This window comes from Enhydra lutris, unplaced genomic scaffold (genome assembly GCF_002288905.1).
Source record: "Enhydra lutris kenyoni isolate GAN:26980312 unplaced genomic scaffold, ASM228890v2 scaffoldscaffold8, whole genome shotgun sequence".
In the NCBI taxonomy this organism is placed as follows: Eukaryota; Metazoa; Chordata; class Mammalia; order Carnivora; family Mustelidae; genus Enhydra; species Enhydra lutris.
Window position 1 is genome coordinate 14126440 of NW_019154092.1, and position 14412 is coordinate 14140851.

At 35.6% G+C, this 14412-nt stretch overlaps 1 protein-coding gene across 1 annotated transcript in view; it reads right to left on the reverse strand.

Moving 5' to 3' along the window:
* LOC111142530 (NDC80, kinetochore complex component) overlaps positions 1 to 14412 on the reverse strand; it is a 51239-nt gene that overhangs the window by 6743 nt on the left and 30084 nt on the right. The window contains exons 13-15 of the mRNA XM_022495778.1: positions 13844 to 13933; positions 1570 to 1662; positions 230 to 360 (exon numbers count right to left, since the gene is read on the reverse strand). Of these exons, the coding sequence (XP_022351486.1) occupies positions 230 to 360; positions 1570 to 1662; positions 13844 to 13933 (314 nt within the window). The remainder of the gene's footprint in view (positions 1 to 229; positions 361 to 1569; positions 1663 to 13843; positions 13934 to 14412) is intronic.

The window sequence follows — 14412 nt, forward strand, 5'->3', positions numbered from 1 at the left end:
AATTATATGTAAAAATAAATGCTTTCTTAGGAGGCAATAGCTATAAGAGTAGCAGAATACGTTTAGGGACAGTATTTCAAGTTACAGGCTCTTTCTGTGTACACTACTTCCTCTTTCCCAAGTAGCTCTAAAATATAAATTAAAGCTAATAAACATAGATCTGGTTTTACAGAAATGTTAAATAATTAATCTGAAATAAACATTATAAATCTTGGTTACATGAACTTACTCTCGCTGAATAGCATCTAATTCATTCATAGCTTCACTGAGGCCCTCGTTAACAGCGCTCTCCAGCAGATGCTTGTGTTTCTCCAAGGACTCCAGCTCACTGGCAAATTTTTTGTCCTCTTCTTCAGCTTCCTATCAATATAAGCGTATGGTTATCATTTTTAATGTTTGTGTTCTATATACTCCATATACTATACTCCACATACCATATATATGTAACACATTAAAAAAATCAGGTTGCACCATCATTTATATTCTCAGAATGTGTACTGTTTTACATGTATGAGACTTTAAAAAGCTTCTTTGGAAATTTTATACTGTAAACCTAAATATGACCTGCTCAACAGGCCTTATATGGAATTCATTCAGCGGTATTTTCAGGTAGGTACTATAGGAAACCTTAGGATAATGATTTAAATATTTCCTATGATCATCAAGAGGTCTTTTATACATGCAAAATGTGGGTAACTTTCACACTACCTTTATTTCACATATGTGAAATATGCACAGGAAAAGGAGCCCAAAGTCATCAACTCTTAGGTTAAGATGAAATATGAAAGCCTTTCACTAAAGTGCTTTAAGAGCACAAATGCAAGTACTGTCATGGAGAACATATGAAAACAACAATGATTACCAACTGGCTCATATTTCACGTGTAGATCATATTACTGTGGTGTATTTTCTAAAAATTTCTCACTACTTAACAAAATGTATAGGCCCTAAATGCAATACAAGGCCAAGAGAAAATTTCCAATTCCTAATACTTTGTTGCTGTAACTAAGTGAAAGATATTAGTATGACTAAAATTCTCTTGTAAGTTTTATAAATGGTAATGAATAGTCACATGAGTGCTTCCCTAAGTAAAACACTGGTGAGAAGGTGGATGGATTAGAGGTGGTGGGAAAAGAATCCTATTATTTTACCCACATTCTAATTTCATATAAAATATCTTTGTGATTTGGCCAAGTTAGTCAGTTTGCTATAACTCTTTACAGGCAATCACATACACAAAGCCTTATTGGAGGTTTATGCTTTAGGAGTACTTAACACTAAATTTCTAAAAAAGGTAGAAGAGATTGCATTTAAAACATGTTTTGGTCTTACAAGGATACAGAATCTCATATTCAAGTCTAAAATATTAATGAAACAGTAAATGTGTTCTCGTGTGAAACAGCCCAATTCCAGGAAAAAAATCCTTTAAAAGGACAAAATAACTCTTTATAATAAACTTTAGAAGATTAGACTAAACTGAAACACAAGTTATAGGATATAGCTTAAATGTTTACTTAGATGTAAGAATAGGTCAAAGCTTACCTATACAAACTGTGGCAAAGTTCTTACCTTAACCTTTTGTTGGTAAAGATCGTCCAGCTTTTGAACTTCTTCTTTCAGAGTTCTTACACCTCTCCTGCTTTCTGTTATCATTGTATTTAACTTGGAGAATAAAACTTGGGTTGAGAAATCATAACCATACACCAAAAACATTTTACTAAGTTATAAAACTTTCATATTACCGATTGAACCATGTTATTTCTAGTCCTTTTGGATTCTCACCTATCATTTGTTCCCAGAATTTATTATTCCCCAAAGAGGAGTTAAATAAAAACAAACACACAAAAAGGCATATATTTTTTTTAATGTACAATATTAAAATACAGAGTTAGTTAGGGAAAAAAAAGTCTGGCTTAATTCCCAGTAAAAGAAGGATACCAGGTACTTTTCTACTAGTTGCTGTAGGAGTGTTTGTAAGCAATCTTATATAGTATTATAAATATTACATGTATTATATACACTCTGAACATTTTTATATTAATTTGTTAATACATGTAAGTTGTTTTTGCCTTCTAGTTCTGAAGTCTAGATTTACTTAGATTTCATCTCTTTTATTAGTTATCTAGCTTTCCATTTGTGTGTTTACTTTCTAGGATGTTAAAGAGAAGTTTTCATATTGATTTTACTGGATGTTTTCTAACTGGTTATTAATCAATGGATTCTCCCAAACAGTAATAAATTTAACACATTTAATCTTATTAAAGTTTGAGCTTTAAGATCTGTTGAAACCAAAATTAAAGAAAAAAAGTGTTTCCAAAGTTACCAGAAATTAATATAGAATGTTTTCCAGCTAGGTTAAGAAAATATTTGCTGTAGGAAATAAAAAATAGAAAAATGTATCTATAAGCTGGATCTTTCTTTAAAAGGATGATTCAACACATACATGAAGTCACAAAAAAATTATGTATACATATTTTGAGGAGAAATTTAGTGAAGCAATTGTTGTTTGGTGTATGATAGGATGGTAAAGTGACTATATATTTATTAGAGAAACTTGCATGTACTTCTCATTCAATTATCAAATGTCTCTTTATAAAGAATATTCCTTTTCTATTTTACAAATGAGAAGAGTTGGCTAGAATGAATGCTATTCACGTAGGATCATACAGAGAGCATATGCCCACAACTCCAACCTAGACATTCTAACTCTAATCAGCTCAGCTGATTAAGCGTCTGACTCTTGATCTTGGCTCAGGTCATGATCTCAGGGTCATGGGATCAAGCCTGTGTTGGGCTCTATGCTGGGCATGGAGCCTGCTTAAGATTCTTTCTCTCCTCTCCCTCTGCCTTCTCCCCGCCCCCCCCAAGACTAAAGTTACTGAAGCTATTCAAGCAGGAAAAAATTTTCTCTACCCTTAAGGTTCTTTTGTCTGGTTTAAGAATTTAACTGACATAAGAATGATTAACAGGAGAAAACCAAATTTAATTTTGTATGTATGGGGAATGCACAAAGACATGAGATTCTAAAGACAAGCAAAAGGAAGTGTATTTGTCATCGTGAGCTAAAGATAAGGGGGTAGGGGTCTGGGATTTCAAGAAAAGGAAAGCAATTCATAGGAAGATGGAAGAGTTAATGTTTGGTAAACAAATGTTTTCTAGGCCACACAGACACAAATGGGACATAGAGAGGAATTTTAAGAAAGAGACTTTGCTAAGTTCCTGTCTACCATCCCTAGTTTATATTATACTGTAGTTATCTATGGTGATAGCTCCCTTCTGGGAGGAGGGCCTTTAATTCCTTTAGGTAATCAGGGGGTAGGTGGAGATCAAAGTTTCTTCTAGAGTCTTTTGGGTATTGAATACTTTCAGTTCTGAGTAAGCGGCATGCCAAAGTGGCACATCTTGGGGTGATTCGCCCTTGACACCTACATTATAAACTTCCCGTTTAAAGATATGTTACTTCTGAAGAAGGTGCTGAATTAAACCAATTGTTTCATTAAATTTATCTGCAGTAAGACCACTGCATAGCCAAATAATCAGAACTTCCACTAGGAAGTCTTGGTTGTCAAAATCATGTTTAATCTCTGAGCAGCTTCTAACTTTCATGTGAGCTTTGCTAAAAATTCATCAATTATACACTACCACCCCTCCCCCAACCCTATTACAGAAATATACATTTCCACTGTAATAAATAAGGGAAAAATTAAGGAAAATAAAAATTACTAATAATTCTATAATCCCAAAGAACTGTTATTAATATTTGGTATACTTCCTTCAGTATTTCGTTCATTCATTCAGTAAACAACTGTCCAACAGTTTATAAGCAGAGAAGATATCATTAGTTACTTTAGTTAGAAATTTTTTTTTCTTCCGTCATTGAGAAGACAGAAGCCACTAGATTGGATTTCCATCACTTCCTATCTCCCAACAACCAAAATATTTCTTACAAGACCCTTCTTCCTTCTTTCAGTTTCAGGATGCATGATACCCATTTTCCTCATGAAGAGAACCCCTTTACCTCTTCCCTAGATCCCAAGCCTTGGTATTTCTTCATGAACTACGTTCAAATCCATCAATACCTTTCACTCCTAATTTTTTAAACTTTATTTTTTAAACTAATTTTTTAAACTCTTTTCCTTGAACTCATTCTTTCACCTTTAAACTCAAACAACCCCCTCCTCACCCCCTGCAAAATGAAAATCTTTCCCATACACCACTTTCTAACTACTGTTCCATCTTGTCTCCTTAGACTCAAATTTTGTGATGATCTAATTGTAGCATTCCATAGAAAGTAGACTATTAATACTATAGTATCTTCTGCTACTACCATTCAAATTTCAATGCACAGCAATAAGCTTTCTGGCTCCTCTGCTTCATGAAGTTGCCTTTGCAAAGATCACCATTAACAAATTGTTTGCTAAAGTCAAAGAACACCTTTCATGATTTATATCTGAGTAACATATTTAGTTGATCACTTCCTTCTGAAATCCCCTTTCTTGGTTTCTATGACCATGGAAGCTCCTGGTTTTCTCTTTAAGTCTTGGGAGGTCCTTCTAACTCTTCCTTATGGATTTCTCTTTCTCTGTTTGTACTTTGGATATGAATGTTCTCCCAGGATTCTGATCTTGACTGTATTCTCATCTGCTCATTTGGGAGAGCTTGCTCTTTCATTTTCACACCTGGGAAATTTCTTCGCTTTAATTAAATGCATGCTAAGTAATACATATTTATATCTATGTACACAGTCCAACTGCCTACAGGACAGTCTCCACTCTGATGTTCTAGAGATCTGAAACTCAGTATATCCCAGACTGAAATTCTTTCTTCTACAACCTTCTCTTGTATTCTTTATCAAGGGTCTAGAATATCACCACCAAAAGATTCTCTCCTTGACCAAACTACTCAGCAGTTCTGAACTCTTTTCTCAAAGGGAGTTTCCCTTTGGCTTCTGTGTTTGTCTTTGATTGTCCAGTTTTAGCAAGAATCATGCTTAAGACAGTTTAATTAGAATCCCTAACCCCAATATCTAATCAAGTTCCTTCAACATCCTCCAGCTGGTGTCTGATCACCTTGGCCTGCGTTCAGCAAGAACACTATTAGGCTGGTTTAGATAGTATCATCCCTTACCCCTATTAGGCTGGTTTAGACAGTATCATCCCTTACCCCTAGAGTTTCTTCTCAGTAATTCTTTAACCACTGTTTTGCATTCTACTCTCCTTGGTTACAATTCCCTTTTTGTTGTTGTATTTGGAGTTGAGCCCAATTTCTCTCACCTACTATAAAACCTCTTTGTAATGGTCCCCCTTACTTCCTTTAACAAGTGTCATAAATAATTTTTTTTCTTTAACATCATATACCAAAGCTAGACATCTGAACATTCTTAATTCCTCTCTTCTGTAACCTTCACATCCAAATGACCAAATTTGGACCAAATTACATTGTTCCCATCTTTTTTCCACCCTCACTGAAATAGCCTTGGATTGAGTCTTTACCATTTATCACTTGGGATACTGTTAGGTCTCTGAAATGTATGCCTCTAGTTTCATGTACTTCTAAACTAGCCTTCATACATTATGGGGCTTACTGTAATACAAGGGTGTTATGCCCTGACTTAAAAATCTTCGGGGGTGCCTGGGTGGCTCAGTCAATTAAGCATCTGACTTTCGATTTTGGCTCAGGTCATGATCTCAGATTGTGGCATCGAACCCTGCGAGGCTCACATCCAAATGGATCACTAAATTACATTGTTTCAATCTTTAAATATCTCTTTTACATCCTTACTGCAATAGCCTTGGTTTAAGTTTTTTTTTTTTTTTTTAAAGATTATATTTATTTATTTGACAGACAGAGATCACAGGCAGACAGAGAGGCAGGCAGAGAGAGGAAGGGAAGCAGGCTCCCTGCTGAGCAGAGCCCGATGTGGGGCTCGATCCCAGGACCCTGGGATCATGACCTGAGCCAAAGGCAGAGGCTTTAACCCGCTGAGCCACCCAGGCACCCCTTGGTTTAAGTTTTTTACCATTTATCATTCAGGATACTATTAGGCTTCCTAACTGTGTGCCTCTAGTCTCTTTCCCCTTCTGCAGTCATTTGGAGCTCTCTTCTCTTTGCTAAATGGGATGCTGCCTGACTCATGAATTGTTGAACAAAGTCAATTAGATCTTCAGATTTATTACTTCTTTACAAAACTAGAAAATGCAACTCTAGAAGCATTTCAAAGTTCATCTGTTTCCTTTTACCAGTCTCCAAACCTTCCCTATTTATTTTAGAAGTCTTGTAACTTGTATTCTTTCCTGTGTCTTTGAAATGTAAATGTTAAAGTACAACTTCAGAGATAATTCTTATCAGGAAAAAAATGAAAAAAGAAAACATCATTTAAAACTTAGTTTAAGCCATCCACTCAAGTAGCCTTAAATTACTCTAACTACCAGATAACCAACTTAGATACAAATTCTTTTTAACTAGTAAAACAGAGGCCAGAAGGTCTCTGTTTATATCTGTCTATATGTTTATGTGTGTCTATTATAAGTGCATTAAAGGTGTGTGGTATTTTTCTACCTCTAAAATTAGTTTGTAAAAAAGCTCTATTTAATTGACCTAAACTAAGTGTTTAAATAAATTCAGTATTCATAAAAAGTAAAACTAACAAAAAAAACAAAAAACAATGGAAACTAACCCAAATGTGTTCTGAATTCACAACACCTAAGAAAATATTCATTATTAAGGTTAACTTAAGTTTGTTTGATTTAACTAAAATAAACTTTTCTTTCAAGTTATAAACATTGCATAAAATGCATACATACAAGTCTTATCCACCTGGGTTTATCGATCAAATCAGTTTATGTTATCTCTTTACAAAATTTGTCAGCAAGAAAAATTATCTTGGGATGATGACTGACTTTGTCTAATGTCTAATGAAATTTTGGTTGGTAATCTAAACACAGTAAAGAACAAGTAAATTAAAGGGATATAAAAAGATAAAAAGTTTTTAGGTGAACTTTTAAATAGTTTCCCCAAGTCTTTTTGGTAACCTGGAAACTTAAAATTTTGCTAGATTAAGTTAAATGATCAGTTAAGTTAAATTCATTCACTATTCAGATCATTTCCAAATAAGATAAAATACTAACACATTAGTTACTGAATATTGGTTTATCTACTTTTTAATTCCTTTTACACAGGAACTAAAGATATGTGGATTTACTAATAAACACGTGTCATGACCCTGACAAATTTTCTGTGAGAAAACACGTTTCTAGAAATCATAAAGAAGTATTTATTAGTCTGCTAATCTACAGAATGGTAATGTAAAAGATGGTTTATAATTTCTTACTTCTTAGATTTCACTAGAAATTAAAAGTTTCTAATGGTAGAAATTTTAATATGTATAATTAAAACTGGTAGAAATAATAAGGGAAGGGCATTCTATGTGTGGTCAAGGTTGTAAGATTGGAATGAATTTAATTAAGAAAAAGAGGTTTTTTTTGTCTTTTTTTTTTTTAAAGATTTTACTTACTTATTTGAGAGAGGAGAGAGAACACAAGTGCACGTGTGTGGGGGGGGAGGGGCAGAGGGAGAGGGAGAAGACTCCCTGCTGAGCAGACAGCCCCATATGAGGCTTGATTTGTACACCATGCTTACAAGTCTCCAGTAAAGCAATTTTAAAAAGAGATTTTATGGTCAATTGCTTTTCTTGCTATTTTTCTGTAAATAACGAGACCAAGTTTAATGTAAATAAATTACTTTTACCATGGTTATCTTCAGTAAATATGGGTGTAATTGCAGAGAGAAAAATTAGGTTTGAACCTTTGTAGATATTAAATTATAATCCTGTTATCTCTGAGGTTTTGTTATATACCTATAAGTCAGACTAGGTCTTGGATTATTCTAATTTCCTCACACATCTGACTATGACTTTCCAAATTAATGTTTCCAATTTTCTCCTCTGACTTCTGATTTGGAATTACTAAGAACAAAGACTGCCTTGAATCTCCTTGAAAGAGACCATTACTACCTCCTTACCACCCTGATGGCAGCAAAACTTCAGGGACTTGAACCCTAGCGTCTCACAGCTGAAGAAGGTTCTGCCTGACATTTGGTCCTGTGCAAATGATGGAGACCTCCAAAGCAAATTAAGATTAATTAAGAAGAGAAGTAGCTGACAGTAAGATAGACTGTTTCCTCCCAAGATGCTGGATCAGGACTTCATACCTTATCTTAACATGACACCCTCTATTCTTCTCTTTCTTTACTTTGGCATTGGCCTGGAAAGATAAAGCCATCATCTGTATTTCCTAGGCCACTGCTAAGGGAGGTTTTTCTCTGGTATTTGGAACAACTTTTAATTTCAGGCTAGGAGAAAACCTAACTGACCCCTGGTTTGTATGGGTGAATGCAGCAATCCCTGTGATTTAATCCATTAATGGGACAGCCTTATAGGAATGATTTGGGCCCCAACAGGGTTTTTCTTTGTCTGTGGTGGTTATTATTCTGGCTGGGCTTATGAATGCCTGAATGGCTAATATATAATTGAGCAATGCTTCTTAGGCTATTTAATTGTGCCTCTAACTATCCACAAACCGAGATACCTCACTGGTCACCTCCCTAAATTTAAATTGTCAAGGCAGAAGGGATTTACATGACTCAAAGGCATTCATGACTCAAAATTAGCTTACTTTGACTCTGGCCAAAGTTGTTCTTGGTAATAGGATAGCCCGTGATTATCTTTTAGCCAAGCAGGGAGGTACTGGTGTTGAGGTCAGTATTACCTGCTGCACCTGGACTAGCAATTCTGGGGACGATGAAAATCAGTTATGTAAGATCACTGAGGAAGCCACTTTTAAAAAGATGACTTGGTGTTGGTCCTGGGTATCATGGTTGTAAAGGCACTCCAAACACTGGGAATTACCTTATTTATTATAATCATAAAAATTTCCTAGTGTGTTATATTCTCTCAAAAGCTTTACATGTATGTTTGCAGTCTTGAACTACCAAGCAAATGATCTCCCTAGGACTGGTCAGTCTGGAGTTTCCTGGTTAACATGAGTGAGGTAATCCACCTAATAAGACCCTTTATCTTTCAAAGGGAGGTGAAATCTTGCCTCAAATAATTTTTTTTTTTTTAGTTTATGACTTCCTTGTCCTGCCTTAAAAATTGTTTTCCTTTCTGTAGTCCTTTAGAGTTCTTGTCTACTTGTTAAACGGGATGCTGCCCAATTTCTGACTTGCTGAATAAAGCCAATTAGATCTTCAAATTTACTCAGCTGGAATTTTGTTTTTGTTTTAGTTATTTTAATTCATTAATTTATGATTAACCATTACTATTTCATTTTTTAAAGAAAGATTTTATTTATTTATTTGACAGAGATCACAAGCAGGCAGAGAGGCAGGCAAAGAGATAAGGGGAAGCAGGCTCCCCGCTGAGAAGAGAGCCTGATGCAGGGCTCGATCTTAGGACCCAGGGATCATGACCTGAGCAGAAGGCAGAGGCTTTAGCCAGCCAGGCGCCCCTAGCCATTACTATTTCAAATGCTATCTTATTTGATTAGATAGTTACCTTATGCTATCTTAATACGGTTAAACTGTCAAATTTTTTATTTTTATTAAGTTTTTTTAAAATTTTTTATAAACATATATTTTTATCACCAGGGGTACAGGTCTGTGAATCGCCAGGTTTACACACTTCACAGCACTCACCATAGCACATACCCTCCCCAGTGTCCATAACCCCACCCCCCTCTTCCAACCCCCTTCCCCCAGCAACCCTGTTTGTTTTGTGAAATTAAGAGTCACTTATGGTTTGTCTCCCTCCCACTCCCATCTTGTTTCATTTATTCTTCTCCTACCCCCTTAACCCTCCATGTTGCATCTCCAGTTCCTCATATCAGGGAGATCATATGATAGTTGTCTTTCTCCGATTGACTTATTTTGCTAAGCATGATACCCTCTAGTTCCATCCGGATAAAAAGCTTCCAGGACAAACAAAAACTGAAAGAATTTGCACACTAAACCAGCTCTACAGGAATTACTGAAAGGGGTCCTCTAAGGAAAGAGAGAGCCTAAAAGTAGTCGATCAGAAAGGAACAGAGACAATATACAGTAACAGTCACCTTACAGGCAATACAATGGCACTAAATTCATATCTCTCAATGGTTACCCTGAATGTTAATGGGCTAATGCCCCAATGAAAAGACACAGGGTATCAGAATGGATAAAAAAACAAAACCCATCTATATGTTGCCTACAAGAAACTCATTTTAGACCCGAAGACACCTCCAGATTTAAAGTGAGGGGGTGGAAAACAATTTACCATGCTAATGGACATCAGAAGAAAGCAGCAGTGGCAATCCTTATATTAGATCAATTAGATTTTAAGCCAAAGACTATAACAAGAGATGAGGAAGGACACTATATCATACTCAAAGGATCTGTCCAACAAGAAGATCTAACAATTTTAAATATCTATGCCCCTAACGTGGGAGCAGCTAACTATATAAACCAATTAATAACAAAATCAAAGAAACACATCAACCATAATACAATAATAGTAGGGCACTTTAACACTCCCCTCACTGAAATGGACAGATCATCCAAGCAAAAGATCAACAAGGAAATAAAGGCCTTTAATGACACACTGGACCAGATGGACATCACAGATATATTCAGAACATTCCATCCCAAAGCAACAGAATACACATTCTTCTCTAGTGCACATGGAACATTCTCCAGAATAGATCACATCCTCGGTCCTAAATCAGGTCTCAACCGGTATCAAAAGATTGGGATCATTCCCTGCATATTTTTAAACTGTCAAATTTTAAAAACTGTTTTAGTCTTTAGTCTTTGAAGTATATGACATTACTGAGCTTTCCTTTTTCTCCCCTAGTTTTGAGATATAACTAATATATACCATTATATAGGTTTAAGGTGTATAAAATAACGATTTAATATATGTATGTAATATGAAATAATTACCACAGTTAATTTAGTTAGAGGCAGGGCTTTCCTGAAAGTCTTCCCCACTTTGGCTTTTATAGCATTTTTCTTCCTGTGACTGTTCTCTATTTTATCCACTTCTTCATCTTTTTTTTCTTTTTTTAGATTTTTATTTATTTGAGAGAGAGAGCATGAGAAGGGGTAGGGTCAGAGGGGAAGCAGACACCCTGCTGAGCAGTGAGTCTGATGGGAGATCTGATCCTGGGAGTCCAGGATCATGACCTGAGCTGAAGGCAGTCACTTAATTAACTGAGCTATCAAGGTGTCCCTTGTCCTCTTCTAAGAGTTTTTCCCAGAATCTCCTTCGTCTATCTCTTAAGTAGTGTTGTTTCTCAAGATTTGATCCTCTGCCACTTTCCTCTACATAGTCTCAGAAATATCATCCACATTTGGGTTTAAGAGCCATCTATATGGTGAAGACTCTGAAATCTGTATTTTCAGACCTAATCTCTCCCCATGTTCTGAATCTATTACTTTGGCTTCCTTTTGGATGTCTGTGTTCTGCAGACGGCAAGTTCAATATCACCAGTACAGGGCTGATTAGTTGCACTCATTTTTCCTCCTCAAGGTTGCCCACACTGGAAAAAATGGAAGTTACTGTTGGTACTTCTTTCCCTCCCAGCTTTTACAGTCTGCCAAAAATTGCTTGAGGTCTACCTCAACATTTCCTAAATCTGTCCCCTTCCTTCTATTGCTACTGTAATACTTTGGTTTAACTTCTTAACAATTTCAAGTGCTTCCCCACAAGTCACTTTTCTATGACCAAAAGGGTTTTGAAAAATGTGAACCTGATTAGTGTAACTACAGGTCAGTCTTTTCCTCCAAATGGGAGTTTATACTTCATTCAAACTTGTTATATTTATCTACAGCCTATACTATAGTATAGCCTATACTATATAGTAGGCATTAAAAAAAAAGTTTTATTAATTTCAGAGAGACAGAGAGAGAGTGAGCATGGAGGGCAGTGGGCAGAGAGAGAATCTCAAGCAGACTCCCCACTGGGCATGGTGGAGTCCTGATCCCAAGACCCTGAGATCATGACCTGAGCTGAAATCAAGAGTCAAGGATTAACCAACAGAGCCACCCAGGTGCCCCACCTATAGTAGGCATTTTATAACTCCCTGGGGCGTCCCTTCCAGGTTTTCCTGCCTACGGCTTTTAAAAAGTTTCAAGTCAGTTTGAAAGTCTGCAGGTTTAGTGCCCATTCCAACGAAAGAGAGAAATCAAACCGAAGGAACTTAAGTGAAGATGTCATCTTAAATAACCCACACACCTGCAGAGTACCTGTTTAAGTAGACCTAGCTCCTTATCTTCTTTCCATTGTGTGATGTTATAGAAACCGCAAATTATAATAACAATAGTATCATGAAAAGGCCCACTTATCTAATGTTAAAAAGTTTGCTATATTTTTTTGAGCGGGAATTCTTTCTAATACAAAGTAAGTTTTGATAGAATTTGTTAACTTGAAAAAATTTGTGAAATGCATAGGTTTTATTTCCAGATGAGAAAAACAAATTTCTATTCTTAGTAAAGACAGGATTTTGTACCTTGAGATGCCACAGTACTAGTTGAGTTAACAGTACTAGTTGAGTTGAGCTGAATTAACTAGTTTTCCTTCAGTTGTTTGGTGTCATATAAACAATACCTTTTATGTGCAGTTGAGAAATAGCTTCTTAATCAACTTTAACAATATTTAAAGGTTACTGAATCAATAGTAGAGTTATCTTTTGGTTATACTGGTTATATTATATTTTGGTTATATTATATTTATATTTATATATATTTATATTATATTTATATTTATATATTATATTATATTTCAAGTATCTTAGAAGAAGGAACTTTATGAAACATTTTTTGGAAGTAGACTTCTATTGGCATTTGAGTTCCCCTGAATTTCATAGTGCAGAATGAAAAATGTGGTTAATAAAAATCTCTTAATTTATCATAGCTACTTTGCCTCAAGCCCCAAGTGATACATATCTATTTTTAAGGTAGCCATCTCAAATTCCTTATAGTATAAAGAGATATTAAGGGGCACCTGGCTAGCTCAGTCCAAAGAGCATGCAAATCTTGATATCAGGGTTGTAAGTTTGAGCCCCATGTTGGGTGTAGAGATTTACTTAAATATATATAAAACTTAAAAAGAAAAAGGTATATTAAATTATCTGAAGTTGAAGGAGATAATTCTCCATTTATTTTTATTTTTATTAAAGATTGTATTTACTTATTTGGCAGACGCATACACAGCAAGAGAGGGAACATAAGCAGGGGGAGTGGGAGAGGGAAAAGCAGGCTTCCTGCTGAGCAGGGAGCCCAATGCAGGGCTCCATCCCAGGACACCGGGATCATGACCTGACCTGAAGGCCGACACTTAATGACTGAGCCACCCAGGCGCCTGGGCAATTCTTCATTTAAAATCAAGGATAATTTACTCAGTACTTTATTATTTCATCATCAATGACATGTGTAGCCTAGGATGTTTATTTATTTTTATTTTTTTTAAAGATTTTATTTGACAGACAGAGATCACAAGTAGGCAGAGAGGCAGGCAGAGAGAGAGGAAGGGAAACAGGCTTCCCTGCTGAGCAGAGACCAGGACCCCGGGATCATGACTCGAGCCGAAAGCAGAAGCTTTAACCCACTGAGCCACCCAGGCGTCCCTGTTTAAGTTATTTTAAAAAGTTACCTCAAATATTTCTAAGTCAAGGGAATACTCAATTCTCCTTTTAAATAATATCTTAAAAATTCATTACTTAAAAACTACAAATTCATTCCTTAGAAACTACAAACCATCTTTAAGAGTTAAAAATCTTATTTTTGCTTTTAAAAACTATATTTTGTTACTTACCTGTTCTAAAGTATCCTCTAACCCCATTTTTTTATTTAGAGCTTTATTAATTTCTTCTTCAGTTTGGTTCAAGAGTTCCTTGAGTGGTACCTATAAAATACATAGGAATATGGGTTACATATGATATATGTAAGTACAAAAGCTCTCATGAGGCATCTATGTATTGTGATAGAAGGAGCCACTTTTGGAGGGAAAAAAAGTGAAGCCATTTAGTTTTCACACTAAATTAATACACCATAAGACAATAAAAGTAATTTTTTTCTTTAAAAATTTATTTATTAAAGAGAGAGAGAGAGAAAGAGAGAGAGAGAGGCAGACAGAGGCATGCAGGTGTGGGGCAAAGGAAGAGGGAGAGAATCTCAAGTAGACTCCCTACTGAGCAAGAAGCCTGACTCCGTCTGGGTTGATCTTTGGACTCTGAGATTATGACCTAAATAGAAACCAAGATGATGCTCAACCTAGTGAGTCACCCAGGAGTGACAATAAAACTAATTTTCAATGTAATTTCTGTAACTATAGAATGCAACTTGCTTTTGGTTTTGAATACTTGCAAAATTTTAGATTTGCTT